At 37.6% G+C, this 22,268-nt stretch overlaps 1 protein-coding gene across 13 annotated transcripts in view; it reads left to right on the top strand.

Annotated features, from left to right (window-relative positions):
• Nucleotides 1-2,369: 2,369 nt before the first annotated feature.
• Nucleotides 2,370-22,268, top strand: part of RBMS3 (RNA binding motif single stranded interacting protein 3) — a 705,592-nt gene continuing 685,693 nt past the window's right edge. For 5 of the 13 annotated variants that reach the window (XM_077129934.1, XM_077129940.1, XM_077129935.1 and 2 more), the window contains exon 1: nt 2,370-3,227. In XM_077129934.1, the coding sequence (XP_076986049.1) occupies nt 3,153-3,227 (75 nt within the window). In that variant the 5' untranslated portion in view covers nt 2,370-3,152. Of the gene's footprint in view, nt 3,228-3,314; nt 3,680-22,268 lie in introns of those variants that run through there. The other 8 variants (XM_077129938.1, XM_077129936.1, XM_077129931.1 and 5 more) reach the window with 4 other exon arrangements.

The raw sequence follows: 22,268 nt of genomic DNA, 5'->3' as shown, positions 1-22,268 counted from the left end.
TACCTGGAATTCCAGATGTTTCTCCTGTCGGTTAATCTGCATAATAACTGCAAAGCTGCATGATGTGGGTAGTGACATTTGATGGCTGAGGACATTGAGGCAGAATTGGAATGGAGGCAGCCTAGGTCACTGAATGCATGGTTCATGCCCTTTCTTTATATCTAGAGTTCTTCCCTGGAGAACATTTCCTGACTCCTTTCCTATTTAAAGTAGATGCCCTATGACTCTGTTTCTCTTTATGCTGTTTTATATTCCTTATATAGCACTAAATATTACCTAACGTTACATTGTACATTTACTTGTTTACTCCCTTTTTTTTAATCCCCCACCATATTATACACTCCATGAAGAAAGGGTCTTGTTCTATCCTGTTTATCAGTATACACCCTGCCCCCAGAACAGCACCTGATCTGTCACAAGCACTAAATGTACTGAAAGAAGGGTTTGAGTCAGATTAGAATGATTATCATGTTTAAGATTTTTTCATTCTTTAAGCATTTACTGAGCACCATTTTCTGCCAGACTATGTGCTAGTTTGGGGAAATATGAAGATGAGAGAGGGTGATGTGGCCTCTTGCTCTAGAGCATCATAAAGAAACAAGCAATAAACCCAAAGGGGCAGTGCGATAAGCATTCTATTAGAATAAAAATAGGAAGAATTGGGGAAGGGTTCAGGGAAAGCTGCTCCAAAGAGGTGACAGCCAGGCTGAGACCTGAAGGACAGACTGAGGCACAAGAGAGGCAGAGGGGAGTTGGGTTGGCCATCCCATCAGAGGGAACAGCGGAAGGCCCAGGGAAGCCCATTCCAGGTCCTGAAAGCTGTTCAGAGTGGTTTGAGTGTGGAATAGGAGGGGCAGAGTGTGAGACTGAAGAAGTAAGGAGAGGCCAGCTCCACCCAGTGTCTGGAAAATGACTCCAAAGCCTTGGGACTTTATTGTCTGAGTCACGTAATGCCACTGAAGGACTTTTTTATCAATGAGTTTTTCGTAACCGATTAAGTTTCTCTCCTTCAGCCAGGTAAATCGGCAGTATTTCCCATTTTACAGTTGAGGTGACTGAGGCGCAGAATGACATAACACAGTTCAAATCTCAGAGGGGTTGATTTAATTTTCCCAATCCCGTGTTGTCAGGGCTCCCAATTTCTATCCTCCCACCCTCCCTCCTTCCTTCCTTCTGATTGCTAGTCTTGTCAGAAGTAAACATAAAACTGTTTGCCCACCACCCTTAAGTTTCTCAGGGAGAACACAAGCACTCACACAGCTTCCAGAAACCAGTTCCCCAAGCTGGCTGCCTCAGGGGTGTGGGGCATGTATTTGAATGGACACCATGTATGCACTGGACCCAGATTGTCTTTTCTTATTGACTGGGAACCTGGACTTGTACCAGGAACCCTTTATCCGAAAAAAAATGACTCGCTGCTTGGGAGAACAGAGCAGACTTGACAAAATAGAGAGGAGCTCAATATTGGTTTGCCCACGCTTTGGGCATGCGTGAGCACTCACAGCAAAACACAGCTGGCACATCTAATTTTAGCCTTGCCCGCCTTGAAAAGAGACCCTTTAAGGAAATATATTTTCTCTGAAACAATTTGTATTATAATGCTGCAGCTGATAGACATGTCAGAATATTCCCTTTTATTGGTGGGGAAAAAAAATTCTGCCAAGTAATTATCTCTCTCTTTTTTTTCTTTTGAGATGATATCCATAAAATGATTAAAGCATCCGTGAATCAAAAAATCAAAAGGAGATTTTACAATGGGAGAAACTTAGTGATTTTATTTATAGAAAGCTGATCAAATGAAGAGATCACCTCCTCGGATTTGTTATAAAATATATGTAATGATAAGAATGATTATTTCTGATGTGTTAAGTTGCTCGTTGGAATATGATACTGTACTTGTTAATGGTCCTGGAGTGGACTCTCACATATCTTCAATACTTAGCATCCTCCAAGTAGTAAAAGGTTAGTTTCTAAACCAGATCTTGGATTCATGTTAACAGGTTCTGAAAGCACTGGGGACAATCTTTTTCCATTTTAACCTGCAAGGTTAGTCCCTCTCCCCTTTTTTTTTTTTTTTTTCTTTCTTCTCCTTCCTTTTCTTTCTCTCTTCACCGCTGTGGTATTTTGTGTTTTGTTTAGCAGTGTGGCTAACCTTGGAACTTGGCAAGAAAAGAAAAGAAGGCAGATTTTTGTGTGGGGTAGATGGAGAGAAGGATAAGAAATAATCCACTGCCCGCATTCGAGTTACCCAGGTTCAGTTCCAGTGTCAGCAGCGTTGCTGCAAAAATCGCTTTGCTATTCGAGATAGCCAGCAGAGGGAATTGGAACTTTGCTTGCAGCAGGGGTTGAAGCAGCCTTTTTTTTTTTTTTTTCTTGGAGGAAATACTGCAGCCTTCTGGACTGCGTTCGCCGCTCCCTGGAGAGGCTCTCTCGGTTCCACCCACCGGCTGGAAGGAGGGGAAGTGAATGAAAGGACAGGACGAGCCCCGAACACCATGTCACTCTGGGAGGGAGACAGCAGCAACTAAGCTGTGCGAGGTTTTTTTTTTTTTTTTCCCACCCTTTTTTTTTTTTCCTTTTCCCCTTTCTTTTTCTTTCTTTTATTCCTTACCTTTCTTTTTTTCCCTTTCTTTTCTTCTTTTTTTTTTCTTTTTCTTTAAGGTGGGGAAAGAGAAACAGGAGACAGGAAGCTGATCTGCAAGGATTCGGAGTTGTGCTAAAAGGACTTGGATTTTTTTTCCCCCCCCATTACAAACGCTGGCAATTGACATCACTACAGAAAGCTTGGTTAGAGAACAAACTGCCTCATTCCAAGGGGACCCCGGCAGCTGGGGGAAGCCAGGCAAGATTTGGGGAGTCTGTGTGTGTGGGTTTTTTGTTGTTGTTGTTTGTTTTCTATCACACCCACCCACACATACACACACACACACACACACACCCTCTTTTTTTTTTTTCCCTGTTTCTCCTTTTTTGGTGTGTTTCTTTTTTAAATTCTTGCTGTGTTGGAACTAGCGAGTGGTGGAAGACGAGGAGTCTCGGAAGCCTCATCAGTCGTCGGGACTGTCAGGAATAGTGGCTTAAGACGAAGCTCGGCCTGGGGCACTATACCCTGTCATCCAGTTCCCTGCCTCGGAGATAAAGATTCCAGCTACATGGGCAAACGCCTGGATCAGCCACAAATGTACCCCCAGTACACTTACTACTATCCTCATTATCTCCAAACCAAGGTATGGCTCGACCCACAGTCTGGCAATCATTTGGTATCGCTCTGCACTTGGGAAGGGAAACAGACAGTCATGTGGATTATTCTTTAACCATGCCGCCCCTAACCCCCCCACCCCAGTCATCTGTCCTTGCTTCTTTGAGATTAGTAACATACCAGTGGAGCTAATGAGGCAGAGGAGGCTCTAAGAAGAAAAGCTGCGAGCCTCGAATTGTGGGCTTTCGCTTTAAGGAGAGATAATAGTTTCACTTGAGTTCCTTTGTTGTTATTTGGCAGAATAAATGTTCCTGAGATCTGTAAAGTCCTTTGCCGGACAGGCAGGGTTGTTAGAGAGAAGAGCACGGCGGTGATTATCAGGCACAAGAATACAATTTCAGGGGCTATTCCGGTGAGCCGTCCTTTGTTTGTGGCTCTAAAAGGTTTTTTTTTTTTCCCCACTGGATCGGACATGCCAGGGTGAGGGCGATTCAAACTTTTAATCACTAAGTATTGAATGCAAGAAGGGTGTGGGAAGGGTCGGGGCAGCTTACCAATGTCTCGTAGAGTTTGTTGGGGGTATATTTTTGGTCTTGTATTTGTCTTACCTATTTTATTTTTTTTCTTTCGGACGATTGTGGTGGTAGAGACTGAGAATGTAGGGGCTTCTAACAGATATTCTTTACTTTTAAAAGTTCTGTTTTTCTGTGTTAGCTGCCATCGGGAGGCCTGGGTCTTGAAAAGCTGATAATTGGACTTGAATTGGTTAAATACTTTCGGCTTTATGTGTCTGTGCTCAAATGATCATTAGGGGCCCAGAGGCAAGCCCACATAACTAAGCAGTGGGCAGTGCCAACCCTGAACTTTATCCTGCAGTTAAGACATGAAAGACTCTCAGGTGTGAAATCACAGCTCTAATTTGTCAATTAAATTGGACTTTATTGGGGGGAAAATGTTGGTAGAGTTACCACCTCAACTGCATGGATTGTATTTCTTTACAGAAGGTATTATTTTTGTATTGCATTAGCCAGACTCCCCCGTCTTCTTAATAAATAAATACGCCGAGGGTGAACAAGGCATGCCTGAGTGATCCTGCTGTCACCAGGACTCGTGGATATGATTAGGGCTTGGTAATTCATGCTGTAGTTATCTCTCATTTATTCTGTCTCATCAAACAATGCCTATTTGTAAACCAGACAAGGCAGCAGACTTTCAGTATTATATTAAAGCTTGTTTTGTTTTGTTTTCGTTTTCAATTCCTCTGTGATCCACCCTGCCCCTCCAAGGTCGACTCACATTGCTTTTTGCCTTTGTGAGCATTTAGTTTGTGCTGCCACTGCTTAAATAGACCAGCCCTCTTGCTCTAGTGCCTTGAGTTTTAACTCTTTGGGGGATTGGGTAGAAAATGCTGCCTGCCAATCCTCAAGGAAATGGCAAAGCAAGGACAAGTTAAAAGGGGGGAGATTTATAGTCATTTCTCATCCCCCAAAAGAAAGGAAAACAATAACCTCAAGGGTTGGATGAAAATATCGGACATTCCATCCCTTTTACTCATTTGGTTAAATTTTTCCAAATGTTTAAAAAAAAAATCGCACTTTCATTTTGGTCCTTGTTTTTTACTATGGCTTGTTTTCAGAAAAGAAACTTTAGCTCAAAATGAATGAAATAAGTGTTTTTTTTTTTTTTTACTGCAATTTCTTTTAACTATCATTAGCATGAAATAATGAATGCTGTGCATATTAAATATATAATATTTATTTATATTTAAAATAAGTGGTACAGGATTTGCTATACCATTGGAAAGTGTGTGTGTGTGTGTGTGTGTGTGTGTGTGTGTGTGTGTTTATGGGGCAAAAGAGACAGAGTGGTGAAGGGAAAAGAGGAGAGCTTGAAAATTACAGAGGGAGATTTTTTATCTGTTTTAGAGTCCTATATAGTTTAGTGTTGTGTAGACAGGGACATCTGGATCTTGTTACTTTCAAGCTAGCCAAAGCCATCAACTTCTGGAATATTTTTAAAGATGTTAGACCCATTAGTGTCCAAAGCTAATATTCAGGTAATCAGATATCAGGGTGGTAGAGAATATAAAATCAGCCACTTTGTTCATTGTGGTAGTTTGTATGGATTATTATTTTGTAAAATTTCAACAGTGCTGTGAAGTTGTCAAATACTGTGATGCTGGCTCAGAAATGACAGATATTAATAAGGTACCTGGAAGCTGAAGATATGAAAATGTGCCCTGATTTGAAACTTGGATACGGAAGGAAAAGGAGGATGGAGTAATAAGCAATCATATTTTAAAACGTGGATAGGGTTAATACTATGTGTATTGAAGTACTGTTATGCCCCAGCATAATACAAAAACAACTAGGTTATTTCAGTATCACTTTTGCTCCCTTCTACATTTAGGTCTCAATGATAATTTACCATAATTTTGAAAGAAATACATGTTGCTTAAATTTATTGGTAAGCTTGGGTGGAATTCATAAAACCCATTGCTCTTTTAGCCTTGGGTTGCAGTTACAATCCATTTTTAAAACCATAGAGATTTAATGTGATGCTGATCTATAAAGAATTCTTATAATTGATAAAAGCAGAATTCTGATTGAAAAGACAAATTAAGTTCTCGGAATATCATGTTCTGTAAACTCAGGTGTTTTGTTCCCCTCTAATCCATGATACATTAGTGTTTTGTTTTGTTTTGCTTTGTGGGGTGGAGGGTGAAATCTGCATGGGACTTAAAAAAAGCTGAAAATGTTTATTGCACTCCTTCAGAAAATACAAAAATACTGAATATTCTTCATACCTAAATTTGAGTAACTTTAGATAGAACTGCTATTTTCTGATATAAAACAAAATGAAAATGGAATTTTGTTTTAAAATAAAAGGAAATCTTTGTCATTCCCACAAATGTATATTAAAGTTTTCGGGAAATCCATGGTACTTTACTACCTTCTTTGCTCCTATTATTTTCTATTACACTAGCACAGGTCTCTTAATTTTGCTACTTATAAATACTAGAAATAAGAAATTTTGTTTCTTGACCTTTGAATAACTTTCCAAATGCTTGAAAGATTAGAAAAACAATGTAAGTTAAGTAAGATGAAAATCCAGTGTCTCACTTGAGGATATGATCTGCAGCAATATTTTTATGTCATTCTCACGCTCCCAGACCCCACATCTTATAAATTGCCATTTTTCTTTAAGCCAAAAAAGCAATTTCATGAAGGAACATTGGTTTGATTATGGAGTAATGAAGAAATCTTAGTGACATGTCACAACATTTAAATAAGAGACATAACTGGATTAAAAAAAAAGTTTTAGCAAAGAAAACTTTCTCTTGGAAGGCCACCCAGTATAATTAGCAAATTTTAGAGAAAGGGAACTGAGACAATAATAGTTCATTAGGCCTTCTGAGAAAATACATAGTGATGTTTGGTCTGTATCCTAACTTTTTCAAAAATCTTGCCACGGGCCATTCAAGACAACTTGTTGTGGCTGCATTATGAAGACCCAAGATAAATTTCATTCTGAACTTCTGGAACTTTGGGAGTTTTCTTTGAAAAACAAGTTAGTTAAACTGTCAGAGCTAAAAATGGTAAACCATGATCACAGCCTACTGAGGAGACATTTTGCTCTTGAGAAATAGCTATTCCTCTCATATATGATATTTAGTCATCTTCATAAAGCTTGTAAAACTTTCCCAGGTACGCAAAGCAAGTTTGCCCTTTCTTCCTTTTCCACTACACTTACTAGTGTAGTCTGTTTCTACCACTCCAGTGCATGGATTCTAATCACATTGTTCTTACATTGGTTTATTGCATTCCCTTCTTTGGCCATCTGGGTCCCCAGAAGATCTTGAAGGAAAGATTTCGGACGATGGGACTCTGACAGGGTATCTCCAGCTGGTGGCACTCAGATTGTGTTCCGCCCTGGTGTGAAGTCAGGGTCAGGTGCAAGGAGTAATTCATCAACTGCACAATGACCTCAGGCTGAATTGCTGAATTTCCAACCATCTGTAGCCTGGATGACCACCCCCATCTCTAAAAGCCTAACTGGGGCCCAATCGATAGTGCCATCGAACGAGCAAACACTTGAAAACACAGGGAGTGAGGAGCAGGTAAGGAAGAGAAAGACTCTAATGGGGCAAAGGATATTCTTAAAGATGTAAATATACAGAGCCTTCAAAATCAAAGCAAAACAACTCCCTTCCCACACTTCTTATACATAAGAATGTATAAAATCATGTAGAGGGAGAGAATGAGTTTAGTATTTCCTTAGTACTTCCTGACTCAGATTTGTATTGATAGCCAGAGTTGGTAACTTGCCAGTTGTTTTAAAACAGCCTTGAAAAACTCTCAAGTTCTGTTATCTTTTGAAAGTCTAAAACATACAAAACTGGTTTTCGAAAAATCTTCCAGTGATACAATTTTCGGTGCAACTCAAAATCTTTTTTTTTGCTTCAGGGGAGTAACATGATAGCATGAAACAGTGATAAATCTTGTTTGACTCATTTTAGAATGTATAGAACTTTGATTGGTTTCAAATAAGAGAAAAATAAAAACAAGAGGTCCCCTCCTTTTTTAGTTTCTTTTTCTTCATTATTCCTCCAAATCTTTATCATCAGTAATAAATCCAGTTCCAAGACATTGTTTTCTGTCTTTCCTAGAATGTAATTAACCCTAAGTTTGGTATCTCCTTAAAAAGAGTAGAAATATAGAAAATCTTTGTACTTTCTTCAGAATAATTCTACATTTAAAGGAAATGTCATGTGTATTTCTTTTAAAATAACTCCTAAAACATCTGCCTTTTACTTTCAACTTGGAAAAAAAAAGACTTAATTATAACTCAAAATTATTTCCATGAATTAATAAAATCTGTTTGAGGAGGGGGGAGGGGACACTTTGAGGGGAGGGACATAAAGAAGGAGAAGGGAGGATGCAAGTTCATTTCAGGTCTTTCTGGCTTCCAGAATTCTGGAGAGCTTCGCTTTTGCACTAATACGATTTTACACAATCTTTTTGACATTATCAGTCTTTCGACAGGGTGAGGGCTCAGTCACAATTACGCCCATGCCAAACTCAAAGAAAACCAGTCTTTTCCTTTAAAAGCAAACTTTGTTTTAGTGTCGAACTTTTATTCAGAGTAAATGGTTGATGTTTATCCAAAATTGGCTCTGAGTACTACATTAAAATTGTGTTTTGTAACAGTCTCGCAAGCCACAGCTGTGTGTGATTAAATAGTGTAATATCAAAAGCATGTGAGAATAGACATTTTTATGCTATAGCTATTGCACAGCAAGAGTGCAGATGGAGCTGAAGGGAGCCCAAGAGCAAAAATGTATTCATGTGTTGTAATACGTGTGTTGAGGATACGTGTTGCTATTTTCTGCAGTAGTGGGAAAAATGTTGAACTAGTTGGATGTGCTTAAAAAATATGTTTTCTGAAAAATGAAACAGATACATTGCGCCGCTTAAAAATATGAAGTGTATAATGTAATTTCCTTAGAAAACACATAGGTATGGAATGTGTCTGAGACCAATGCAAATGGAAACATCAACTATTCATCCCATGGAGCATGCAATCAAAAAGCAAAAGTGAATTTCTCATTTCTGTATTGAAATTATGAGTGTTTCTCTCCTCTGGTTTCTGCTATTTTAATCTGTGGAACTACTGTGGGAAAACCTTCAGGCTATTTGTCCCTAAAGAAAAGAGTGGTAGGTAGGAAGGATCAGCAACTTTAAAAGAGAGAGAAATAGGCATCAGTGTGTTTCTTCTTTAAGATGTTCAAAAATATCTGAAATAAAATTCAACTTTGAGTATTGATTTTTTGTTGTCAGTGTTAAAAATTATCTAGTTTCACAAGGAGATGCTACTTTTGCTCCCATTTATTTAGCAAGGATTTTATAGCAAAAAGCTTTGTTTCCTGTGGGGTGCTTTAACTGCAGTGTTTATTAGTGAATGGGGGTTTTCAGGGCCTTGAAAAAGCCTACAGGTCTGGCCATTGGTTTTCAGAGTTCAGATTTTGGGCACTGAAAGGTAATTCTAAAAAGGGGGAAAACAAAAGGAGGGGTGGACCGAGATGAGTTGTATTTTGCTTGTTTTTGTTTTTACTTTTTCTTCAAGTCGATATTGGCAGACAGCATGTTCACATTTTAAAAATGTGTATCTCTCCATGTAGATTTATTGGTCTAGAAATATAGTCCATGTGTATTCCGATATCTGAAATAAAATTCAGAACATCAACTTCTAGTATGTATCAAGTTTCAATTGTATGGAAAAGAAAAGATAAGATATGGAAATCTGTTTTCCTTTGAGAGAAATTCCTCTGATTTGTGGGGCAATAAATTGGTTTCTAGGTCAAGTGCTCTAGGATCCCTTTCTGGCTAAGCAGTTGTGATTGTAGCTTGATGAAGATGCACCTGCTTTGATATATTAGCGGCATTGGGAGGCAACCTTGGTCTTGTGTTATTCAGGCATTTTTGTTTGGGTACCCAGTACTCTCTGTAGGGCAGATCAAGTGTTGCTTTGCCGACTCTGGTGACTTGACAAATTTCACTGTCCACATCCTTTGCAACGTCTAAATCCGGTGCACCATGAGAAGCACATCCATCATGTGGGAGTGGGTGGAAAGCAGTTCTCAAGGGTGGAACAAAATGACAGGCATCATTTAATCATTATCAGTGCTGACTTTGTTGTTGTGGTTGAAATTTTCAACTTTGAATAGGTGAAATTAGGACTTATCCGAAGACTGCATAGTGACAGTGTGATGCTTCACTTTTCCTCATTTAACTTCCTCTCTACAAGTGGTGTAAGAGCTCAGTGGTTATGCATATGTTTAGCTAACCCAGGAGAGGTAATGAAGGAAACTGGGATGGTCACATTAAAATACTGACAACTCTTGCATGGTGAATGACTGTAAGAGCCAGTGGAAATGTGGAAATATCAATTGATAGATGGCATACTATTTTGTTTGGAGTTTGCAAAACCCATAAATCTCTGAACTAGTAGCCTTTAAAATGTAGGAAATAAATACTATAGCATATAAAAATTTTTCCAGGGCATAAAAACAAAGGATTTATCTTTGCTCCTTTTTTTTTTCTTTCTTTCTTTTTTTTTTTTTTTGCCAGATTCCTTTCTTATTTCTCCATTAGCGTAATTGATGAAAGTCAGTGGAACTTTGAGGCCATTGCCTAGAATTTTGTTTTATGAATCATTAACAAGTACAAAAATTAGGCTATGCACAGAATCAAGCTAACCCTAATATTCTCCTTTTCTATTCTGTGGGGAAAAGTAAGATATAATAGAAGAAAGAGAAACCTTTCAAAACTCTAAATATTTTTTGGAATAGTTTTAAGAACTGATTTTTAATTTGTTTTAATGTTAGCTTTCCCATCATTATACTGTATGGCTAAGAAGTTGGAATATATAGTACTTGATAGGCACTTAATATGCTAGATGCAGATGATCTTTTGGTTATCTCATTATTACCTGATAGTTTTCAAGCTGAAAATAGATCATGCGTACAATTTAATTGAGGGTATTTTGTGTCTTCTGGTTGTTTTGTATCTAGTATACTGCTGCCTAACATAGTCGCGTTGCTGATTGATGGCAATTCAGTGAAAAGGAAAATGGAAAACAGAATGTTAACTATTTGGGCTTCTGGAACTGGTTAAGATATCTTTAAAGCTTTTCATATGTTTTTGAGTCATATTTGAAGCTATTATTGATGTCTGTAAACGCTCATGTTGCACCTTTTAAAAACGTATCAATCAATCAAACTGAATGATGGCACCTGGATATAACTAAAGTAAATTAGAATTCAGGCAGATAGATGTGTCAATCACCAAATGGTTTAGAGCAGATGAAGTATTTGAAGAAATGTGTACAATACTCGGAATGATTTTGATGATATTGCTGATAAGCCATCTCATCTCCATGTTTACTTAAAACTTCAGAGACTGTTTTTTCTGGATACCGTTCAAAAAGAGCAAGACATACCTATGATGTTTAATTTCTTCTTGCAAAACGAAAAAAAAAAAACATTTCTTTCCTTTGACTTGGTACTAGCCCCATGGAAGCCTGTGGCAACCCTAGGATTAACCTTGATTTCTACTCTCAGCCACTAGGTCTCCCGTCTCTAGCCGGTTACGCTACATCAGCCAGCATCTTTAGAAATGACAATGTAGTATTTTTTTAATCGAAGGTAGACAGACAATTCTACAGAGAAGAAAATTCTTCATTGGTCAATTTATTCCAAAATATTAACTTTGTAATTCACCTGTTTAGGATAATTTGATTTCATTTTAACCATGGAAAGTTTTTGCTTTCTTGCTTGTTCTTGTTGTATTTAGCTTTGTGGATACGCTGGAAAATGAGAAGGAACAAGCCAGAGGGAACGGATTAATGAACAAGGAGTAATTTTTCTCCAAGCTTGGTGACTTCCTTTAACAATGGGGAAAGTACAGGATAACTTTAAAACCTTTAACAATGGGGAAAGTACAGGATAACTTTAAAACCTCTGTATTTTCTAACACTTTTACTTTTAGAAGCGTCCGCCAACATTCCCCCCAAACATGTTAAAGTACATTCATATTCCACACTAAACTCATTTTTACAATAAAATATTGAAATATTGATGTGTGCCTTGTGAATTTTGGGCCATCAATTTGTATATATGGGTATTATTAACCTACAAATCTTTTTGAGGTACAAAGATATTATCATAAGGCCAAAGGGAACAATTAATAAATGTGTTTTATATTTTGTAGGTATGCAAATGCTTATTAATGTTGACTTCGCAGTTTTCCTTTTGGGGCTTAGAAGCCATACATTTTTTCCCATTTCCCCAGTGTTTTTTTTTTTTGGATCCCAAACTAGGTCAGAGATCCTAAAAAGCTGGTCATTTATCTCACTTTATGGTCTTTTGGCATTCAAGAAATCTCTGTGTTGTAGTAATCCCAAATTTCCGGGGAGGGACGCATGGCAGAATAGCACAGCATATCGGAAAATGTCATTAACATTCTTTGGCTAAAATATCTCAAACACAGACACATTGGGTTGACCTTTGACAGAGAGAGCAACTGGAAGTTCCAGATCTAGGTACCAGGCTCACAGAATTATTTCATTGCACAACTGGTAGAATTGTTTACTAGAGAAAGAGTTTGAATGGAACAGGTGTTTCCCTGGGCTACCAATTTAGGAGTACATGCAGGAAACAGATTGATGGCACAGTATTTATTCTATCAACTAATTTTCAAAATTCTTCTGTCTTGAAATAGGATCATGGGTCTTTTATATATATTCAAACTGCTGCCTCCTTCTGTCCCCAAGTTTCCATGGTTTTGCTCAGGATAACTCCCCTTGGTGCCCAGAGGTCCCCTTTCAGCCCTAGAAAAGTCAATTGCTTCTCGAAGAATATACATCTCTATATAGGTGCCCACTTCCAGCCAGACCCACTATTACTCTCACAAGTGGTTGGGCAACCTGAAGATACTTCTTCAACAGCCCTAAGCCAAGCACGATGGCTTCATTTTAATTCTGCATCCCATTTTAATTCTGCATCCCATTATTACACGAAAGTCAATATTCCAGGCCCAGATCATGGCCATTTCCTTCCGTCTTAATCTTCTAAGCTCCATGCCACCCCTCAGAAATGTAAATTCACTCCCTCCCTCAATCCTAGAGGGAGAATCTACCATAATCATTCCATACTTTGATTCTCTACTTGATTACTCATTTTCTTTTCCCATCCCTCTAGCCAAATCTCATCGAGTTTCATCAGCAGATTCAATGAATCAGCTTTGATTGATCTCTCTCACTCATCTCTCTCTCTTTCTCTCACACACACACACACACACACACACACACACACACACAAACAAACAGAAATGAGAGAGAGACTTCAAGAATTATTTCAATGGTTCTGAATTTCTCTGAGGCTAAATGACTACAGAGATATGGAGAAGCAAAGTTGACCTGGGAGACTTATACCCATTATTTCCAGTTCTAATAATTTTTTTTTCTGCCAGTTGATAGACAAAAGGGTAAGGCTCACCAAAATCAGGGCAACATATTTTTCACCGTCTTTCAAAAGGGTAGTATTTTCCCATGATCCCGAATATATCGGCTGTGTATTGTCCAAGTTATATATATATTCTCTCTTTTTCCTGTAATTCTTGATAGCATCTTTAAGAATCTTATTGATAGATTGATTCTAATTTTCCCAAATTTCATAATAGTTGTTTATACTGCAGAGTCTAATGATCCTCAAAGCTTTTAGTGATGAGACTGTCAGTAGGATGGTAGGAAGAAAATTAAAGGATAGCAATTCTATAACTTTTTAACCAGTGATTTATGAGAGCTAAGAAAGATAAAACAAAGAGAAGGCAAGACAGGAGATAGAGAAACTGTGAGTACTAGGTCTTAATCTACTTTTGAAAATTCCTCAAATTTGATTATTTCTTTTCCTTTCCAGAGGAAAGCATGAGAGCTGTTTGGCAAGGAAAAGATAGTGTGCAAACAAAAGAGCCAGTTTGGGAAGAAACTTTAATGTGAACACAGAACTTGATGTGAAAGAGTCATGTACTTGAGACTTTTGGTGTCTTCTGAAAAGAAAATGAATGCCTGTGCTGACAGCTTAGCACTTTATTCTGGCTTTCCGCATGTCACAGCCCTCAGTAACCTCCCACATTTGCTTTTGCCATTTTGACTTTCCCATCACCAGCCCTTAGGGAGGCCTGAATACCAGTCTTATGGAGGGCCTTGATTGGGAACAGGAGTGTTTTTCAGAACGAGTCCTTGGAATCCAATTTTAACATATATTTTGTAATTTCCATATATAAAATGTTCATATAAAATCCTTACATGTTCAAAAATATAATCAGGAATATTGAGGTTGTTGTTTAGTATACCAAGGATCTGGTTTTGAGGGGGTAAAAAACATTAGTTTCAAAACCAGCAAAGTTCATATTGGCACCAGAATCACACTGGTGGGCACGAGTGATGTTTGAGGACCACTAATATGCTTGGGAACCCAAGGTGCAGGCAAATTGAGGATGTGTGTGCAATGTGCTAACATGCTCTGGACTCTCAGTACAAGCATATGTTAGAGAGGTGGAGCTTGTAAAAGAATGCCTAGATTTCAGTAAGGTTGTTGAGTTCAGGTCAGTAGGGCTGCAAGAAAGCTTAGCTGTTACAGTTGTTGTTATTCATGGTTCATCTTTTCTGCCAAATTCATTTTACTCACTTCTCTGTCCTTGTTCTGTTTAGAAGGTGACTCTGTGCAATGCCCTTGCTTTTTACACGGCATCTTCTACACTCCCTGCCTTCCCAGAATTGTACTTCCTGGGGATCTAATTCTTTCATTTCTGTATCACAGCTTCTATTCCCCTGGCCCTTTCCTGCTCACTCCCTTTCCTCCTATTCTCAAATTTTCTGCTGTGGCTTTGCCATTTTGCCCTCTGGTCCTAATCTTCTGTTTCCTCCTTTTTGTTCTCTCAGCTTTCAATCCCCTCCAGTCTTTTATTTTTAACTATTGCCTTTTGTTTTTTTTGTCCCCATTCCTTTCCAAGGCAGAGTGGTGTTAGGTTTCGACTTTCTTCTTTTTTTGCTTGGTTGTGAATTTATTTTTGGCTTTTTGAACATACCTTTTCTCTTCAGGATCATATTTGTGTTAGAAAACTCCCTGAGAACTAGGACCACATGAGTCTTCATCTTTGAATCCCCCTCTCCCCCCCAGTATCTAGTGTAGCGTGTGACACAGGCAAGTGCATAATAAAAGGTTTTCAGAATGAATTAATCTAGCTTGATCTGTGTGTTTCAATGCATTACTCCATTGCTGTAGGCAATTACTTTTTTTAAAAACCAGCGTTGCTTAAAAGTCAATTTCACCTCTGTGATGCTCTATGTCAAAAGGCCTGTGTACCAGAAATAAATTTTATTAAAGTACCTCTCTTTACAAGTCCAGATCCACCTTCACCACCCCCCACCCCCTACCCCAATGTGTAGACCTCTGGGCTAGTTACCCTTGGGCTATTGGCTGGATTTGGGTTGCATGCCTAGTTTACGGAGCACACTGTGCCAATAGAATGTGAGCTAAGTAACTGTGATAGAAAAAAAAAAAAGCCACCATAGTGCTGCATTACTAGAGGCTGGCAAGAGAGTCGGGACACATGCCAACTCAGGGAGGAGCAGAAGTGGATTTCAAAGACTGTGTAAATAGCCAGTATTGGGAATTTGAGGATGAGAGTGAGCAAGTAGGGCCAGACTAAATGGTAGTGTGGTGGTTTGGAAGAGATCAGGGACTCCATTCCTGAGCAATTGCCAAGAATATCAGTGTGTATATGTGGCTTCCTTTCATGGGTTTGCAGAGAGTTGGACATACTAGAATGTCAGCTAAGCTTAAAAAGCCAAGAGCTGGGCTGAGTGTTAGGAGAACGTTTTGTCTGTTTTGCTTATTCAGGATGCAGGATCTTGAATATAATAGCTAAATGTCATCTCCTCATGCCATATACCAATCCAGGGCAATACGCAGATCCTTTTTTTTTTTTAACTGACAGTTTTGAAAAGGCAACTTCAGAGACCAGGTGAGAATGACAAAATCTACTGTTTGGAAAGAAAACTCTATGTGGTTTCCCTGTACAATTAACAAAGTAGGTATAAAGACATGTCTTAAGTAATGCTTTAATATATAAGATGGAGTTCTGATAGAAACTTCAAAGCCTTGCTCACTAAGGAATGTACGAAAACAATCATCTGGTTGTGGCTAAGAAAGCAAACTGTTTTTGGTTTGGCTCCTCTGGATTTTTCCAAATGGTGCTGATTCTCTTATGTTTGTTCTGCTTTTTTCCCTCCTCTATCATGTTCCTTTTGTTGCATCAAGGTTCTTTTGTAATTCCTCAAAATTTAGTTATTTTTTTCTTTAAAATGAATCCATACTTGTATCTAGTGAAACCATTTATTTACATAATAAAAATATTACTGTTCTCCTTCAACAAGCCACATTACCCTGTTAAGAGCGGTCTGAAATAGCCAATGTTAATAGTTAAGCGTGTTGCCTTCCATAGCTTTCTCTATACTTTGCAAACATAGTTATACTATAGGAGATGACACTGAACATGTTATTTCTCTGTTTTGTTTTTCTTTAATTAGAACTATACCTGGTAAAAATAAAACAAAACAGAACAAGACAAAAACTATACTTTGGCATACTTATCAGGTCATTAGATACAGACTTTTCTGTTTATGTTGTTCCTTATGTGTTCACCCCATGTTTTACTAAAACATTCCCCATCAATGGGCATGCATTTTATTGCCACTGCTTTGCCACTGTGAATTATGCTACTATATATTCAAGGTATTAATTTAAATCCTGAAAATTGAATCAATGCCCTTCTAAGCAAGTTTGCTTCTTTTGAAACACTAAAAAGTGCCTGTATGAATTTCACGTTCTACAAGGAATGACATCTCTGCTTGGTTTCTTGCCTGAAGATTCTCTGTCTTGCACAAGTGGTCTGTCCCTTTGTATTTTGTTGATAAGGATTATAGTCTACTGTTTGTGTTGAGAAGAACTTCCTGACTGAGGTTTGAGCTGGAAGGGAACCCTTTCAATGGGCAGAAGCAATAGTGCTTCATTTATTTTATTCCACCATCGTGATCCCAAGGGGTGCTCGGGTTCAGCAGTGGCCGTTTTCTTTGAGTTTTAGCTGGCATGCCAAATTGATAGAGCAGTGGCAGGCAAGGGCAACTTCAAGCAGCCCAAATCTTTGTGATAGATTGGAATCCCACAGAAATGTTTTTGTGCTAGAGCAGATATTTTATCCCAAGTGTTTGGGCATCAGGATTTTTCTTTTTGCATTACTCTCTTGGGAATACTGCACAATTGCATTTCGTGATAGCCCTCATGTGCTGAGCTTGTTTGGCGCTACTTAGGGGAAAATGTCGTGGTTATCAATTGAGATGGGAAATGTAACTGGTAAATCTAATGAACTGAGGCTAAACCTGATTTTATTTCTTTTTTTTTCCCCATGTTTGTCCTGTCTCCCTTTTAACAGCAATTTTGATAGAATAATACGTACATTTACCTACTGGAGATACTATGCTGGAATGAAATAGAAATATTTGCTACCTAAAATCTGTCTAGAAAACAGTATATCACAAAGCCTTAACGGTTTGTACTTTCTACGAAAAATATATAACAAAGACATGCATTAAAACAATTACTTATCTTCATATATTCACATTTCACGGAATTTATCATCTTTCAAAGTTTAATGCACTTCTTTGGAAACTCAGGGGGGTTTTATAAGAATGGACCTGAACATTGCTATGTGTGAGATGGGAATAGGGTGTTTGGTTTAACACACCAGAGCCAAATGAACATTTTTCTATTTACAACTGGAAGACTCACCATTTTTGCCCATGGCTGAAAATCAATATTATAGTATATTCAACAAATAATGGCTAAAAACTTCCCTAATTTAGGAAAAGACACGAATATACACAACCAATTTGCTCATCAAATTCCAAAACAGTATAGACCCAAAGAGTTCCATACCATATCAAGTTATAATCAAACTGTCAAATGCCAAAATAAAGAGAATTTTGAACGTCTTATAGAAAAGCAACATACCACATACAAGGGAGCCTCAATAAGATCAAGGGCCAATTTCTCATCAGAAACTAGGAAGATAAGAAGGCAGTGGTATGACATATTTAAAGTTTTAAATGCAAAAAAAAGTCCCATTTAGGAATGAGGGAGGAATTGAGATATTTCCATGTAACAAAATCTGAAGGACTTTGTTACCATTAGATTGGTAAAGAAATGGTAAAAGAGTTCTACAAGTTGAAAGGAAAGGACGCTTGGTCAAAGTCATATGAAGAAATAAAGATCTCTAGTAAAGATAATGACCTGGGTAAATATATATACCAGAGCTATTGTACTTTTGGTATACAATTCTGCTATTTACTTCCTACATGATCTAAAAGGCAAATACATAAAGTAAAGTGAGAAATCAGTGGTTTTGGACTCAGTATATAACCATGTAATTTGTGACAAGAACTACAGAAAATGGGGGACAGGGGAATAAGGACAAAATGGGTCTACACTACTGAAGTGAAGTTGGTATTAGAGCAAAAGAGATAGTTACAGATTTAGGATGTTAAATTTAAACCACATGATAACCACACAGAAAAAAATATCAGAGAATACGCATACTCATAGAGGTAGAGAGTAGAATGAAGGTTATCAGGAGTAGGGGGCAAAGGGGAGTTATCGAAAAAATGAATGTAGGGTTTCTGTTTGGACTGAAGGGAAATCGGTGGTAATGGATGGTGGTGAAGGTATCAGGACATTATGAATGTAATTAATTCCACTTAGCGGTGTGCTTGGGAGGGATTGGGATGGAAAGATTTATGTTGTATATGTTTCCACATTTAAAAAAAAAAAGAAAAAAGAGACACTAGAGAGATACTGACAATTAAATGGAATACATGATACTGGATGATAACTAAGAATGGGAGAGAAAGAGCTCAAAAGGTTGTTGTTGGGATGCAAGAAAAAATTGGAATTAAAAATGTAAGCTTTGTCGACATTTGTTTTCTTGAGTTTAAAAACTGCACTTAAGGTGATTACATAGGTGAATATCCTTGTTCATAGGAAATGTACGTGGAAGTGTGTGTTCAAGGAATATGATGTATTTAACCTGCTCTGAAATATTCAGAAAATAGGAAGGGAGGGAGGGAGGGAGGTGGAAGGAAAGGATTATATGGGAAAGGTGTTAAATGTTAAAATTGGTGGATCTGGGTATCTGAGGATGAGGTAGGGGTTATGTTGGAATTTTCTCTTTGGGATTTGTTTTACTTTTGCAAGTGTCTTGTAAGTTTGAAGTTATTTCAAAATAAAAAGTTAAAAAGCACACTGGTATATAATACTTCCTATATGTTGTGCAAATAGAAAGATTTTTAACAAAGTTTGGGAAGGAATTCAGAAATCAGAGATGAAAATATAGTTTGTTTAGGTGGAAGGAGTCTGAATATGCTAAGAGTGGTTCTGGGAGGCTAGATTTCTTGATTCTAAAACTTGCTTCAATACTGTTTCCCCAAGGTTTCCTTACTTTTTAATATTTCAGTTTTCTGTTCTTTCTTCCCATCACAAGAATATTTAGTTATAAGTATGTCTCAAGGATCAATATTAGACTAGTAGTAATGTGTTTCAAGGTTCAACAAAGAATGCCAATGTATTAACATATTATGAAGGTGATAAAATATAAATAAAGAACCATTAACTCCAAAGGATTGTTATTAGTGACAATGATAAGAAGAGGGTGACTGAAGGCCTGGAATTGACTGGATACAGGAATATAATGGAACAAGAATCTTTATGATGGTTCAGATCAATCCCATTCATTGAAACATTTCTTTGTGCTTCTATTATGTTTTTCCAGCATCTGTCTCTGCAATCAGCTAGGCAAAATTCATGTAGAGAGATTTGTTTTCAGTACCTATCACAATTAGATGAATTTTTGTTGTTGTTACATTTTGTTTGGAAAAGGAATGCAGTCTTTCTCAGCGCTCCATAGAAAACCCACCCCAAAGTCTGAGATGAACATATTGGGAAATTGTCAGATTTTTACATTGCTTTATTTCACAATCCTTGCACTCTCCTCTAAATTCTCAGAGTATCTTCTGTTCTCTATGGTAACTCAACTGGAGGAGAAACAGGGTGTCCTTTTCCTGCAGCTGGTTTATGGAATGTCATCTCTTGTTTCCCTAGAGCTAAACTTTATGTTTAAAAATGCTGCAAGTGAGGGTAGCATTGACTGTCGGTGTGGCATTGAGTTTTTTTTTTTTTAATTAATTAAAAAAAATTACCTAACAACATTTAGAAATCATTCCATTCTACATATGCAATCAGTAGTTCTTAATATCATCACATAGATGTATGATCATCATTTCTTAGTACATTTGCATCGATTTAGAAAAAGAAATAGCAAGACAACAGAAAAAGAAATAAAATGATAATATAGAGAAAAAAATAAAAATAAAAAATACAAAAAATACATATAAAAAACAAACAAACAAACAAAAAAACTATAGCTCAGATGCAGCTTCATTCAGTGTTTTAACATAATTACATTACAATTAGGTAGTATTGTGCTGTCCATTTTTGAGTTTTTGTATCTAGTCCTGTTGCAGTCTGTATCCTTTCAGCTCCAATTACCCATTTGGCATTGGGTTTTAACTAGATAATTCCTCAGACTGTTCCTTCAGGAATGAATAAATTGACTTTTGTTTCAGTTTCTCCAGTTTAGCGTTGTGCTTTCAATTGTCTTCCAAACTTACTCACATTTAGCCTTGCTGAACTTTCATTTTACCGTTTTGCTAATCGAACTCCAACTATCCCTGCCACTCTTACCCAGAATTTCATGCTCAGAACCCAAGTACCATCTCATATACCTTCAAATTGTGTGATCCCCAATCTCTGGCCCTGGCACCTAGTAGGTGCTTAATAATAAATATAAATTGGCTGAATGATCGGTCCTTCTACATGGATGTTGCTGATCCATTTCCTGACCTCTAATAACACTTACTGGCAGGTAATTTTTGGGCACTTAACTATTTCTTTCCTTCAGTATATCCTCTTATTCCCCGAAAAGGCAATGCTTGTCTGTTCCATATCTGTGTTGTCCTCAGACCCTACAGCACCGGGTTGTATGTAGTCAGTGCCATTCAATACCTACTGCCTGGAGAATGGATGGTTTCACTCTCTTGATATCCTCTAACTGATCCTATAATCTTTAGGAAAGTTTAATAAAACCTCCTCCACAGTCACCTATGCTTTTCTTATAATTTGCTTTAATCTTTTAAAATTTCAAAATAATATTTCACTTTCGATTCCTAAGGTACACAGAGCTAGAAAAGTTTTGTGGTGAAATTCTCCCCCAAGATGTTTGTCATTTTATTTTTGTAGAGTATTTACTTCCCTTAGTGTACTCACATCTTGGCTCTCAAGTCAACCCTGATTAACAACAACAACAACAAACAGGCATGTGAGTATGTCTGCTTTCTTTCCCACCTTTGCATGTGTTTGGTCTAAAGACATTTAGAAAAGAAAAAAGGGGGAAAATGAGTTTTTCAGTGTGTACTAGTCAATTATAATATTTTACAGTACAGTACCATCCCCACTCATTTTGTATTCTGTTAAGAAAGGGGTAGAACTTTTGATTTTTAGAACATGAACTAAAATCTATTAATCAATACATGTTTATGGAGCTCTTCCCTTAGGTCGGCACTGCAAGGAGTGTTTTGGATGAGCAGAGGAGATTATATCTTATTCTTGCCCTTCAAAAGCTGATCATTTATTTGAAGAAGCAGATGACACATGTAACTAAGAGAAATAATTAAATACTAGGTTATATGACACTGACTTCAAGTGACGAGAGAAGGGCGAGGTCTGTTTAGGTAAGAGGAGAATTGAAGGAAGGAGATTGTCTTGGGTCGACCTTCAAGTAGGTGAAGGACTTGGATATTTTGCTGATTGGGTGAGTCAGGGAACCCAAGGAGGGTGTTCCTGCTGAAACGAGAGGAGGGATATAACATAGGCATGAGGCTGGAATTGGGGGGAGAAGGGATTGTGAGAAAAGCGATCAGCTAGACAGAGAATCAGCGGGAGGAAGATTAGGTTGGATAACTAGAACATAGCAATTACTGAAAGGCCTTGAAAGTTAAAAACAAACAAACAAAAAAGGTGACTACTTGATCCATGTTTGCACAGGGGGTGGTTTTCTAAGCTTCACTCCAAAGGCGTAAGCAATAAGTGAAAAGAAAGAATTAAAATCTTTATTGTTTTTGATGAAATTCCTGCAATTTGACTAAAGAAATTTATAAATCTTCATCTGGCAAAAAGCAAAAACAAACACACAATGACACAAAATAAAAAGCAAATAAACCTATAAAAACAGGTGTGTAGATGAAAAAGGATTAATACACTAGATACACATAAGCTCCACCAACGTAATAGGATAAAAAGGAAGAAAATATACTCCAGTAGTAAAAAGGGCAAAATTCA

Source organism: Tamandua tetradactyla, chromosome 15 (assembly GCF_023851605.1).
Source record: "Tamandua tetradactyla isolate mTamTet1 chromosome 15, mTamTet1.pri, whole genome shotgun sequence".
NCBI classification, from domain to species: domain Eukaryota; kingdom Metazoa; phylum Chordata; class Mammalia; order Pilosa; family Myrmecophagidae; genus Tamandua; species Tamandua tetradactyla.
This window is presented reverse-complemented; position numbering and strand designations above follow the sequence as displayed.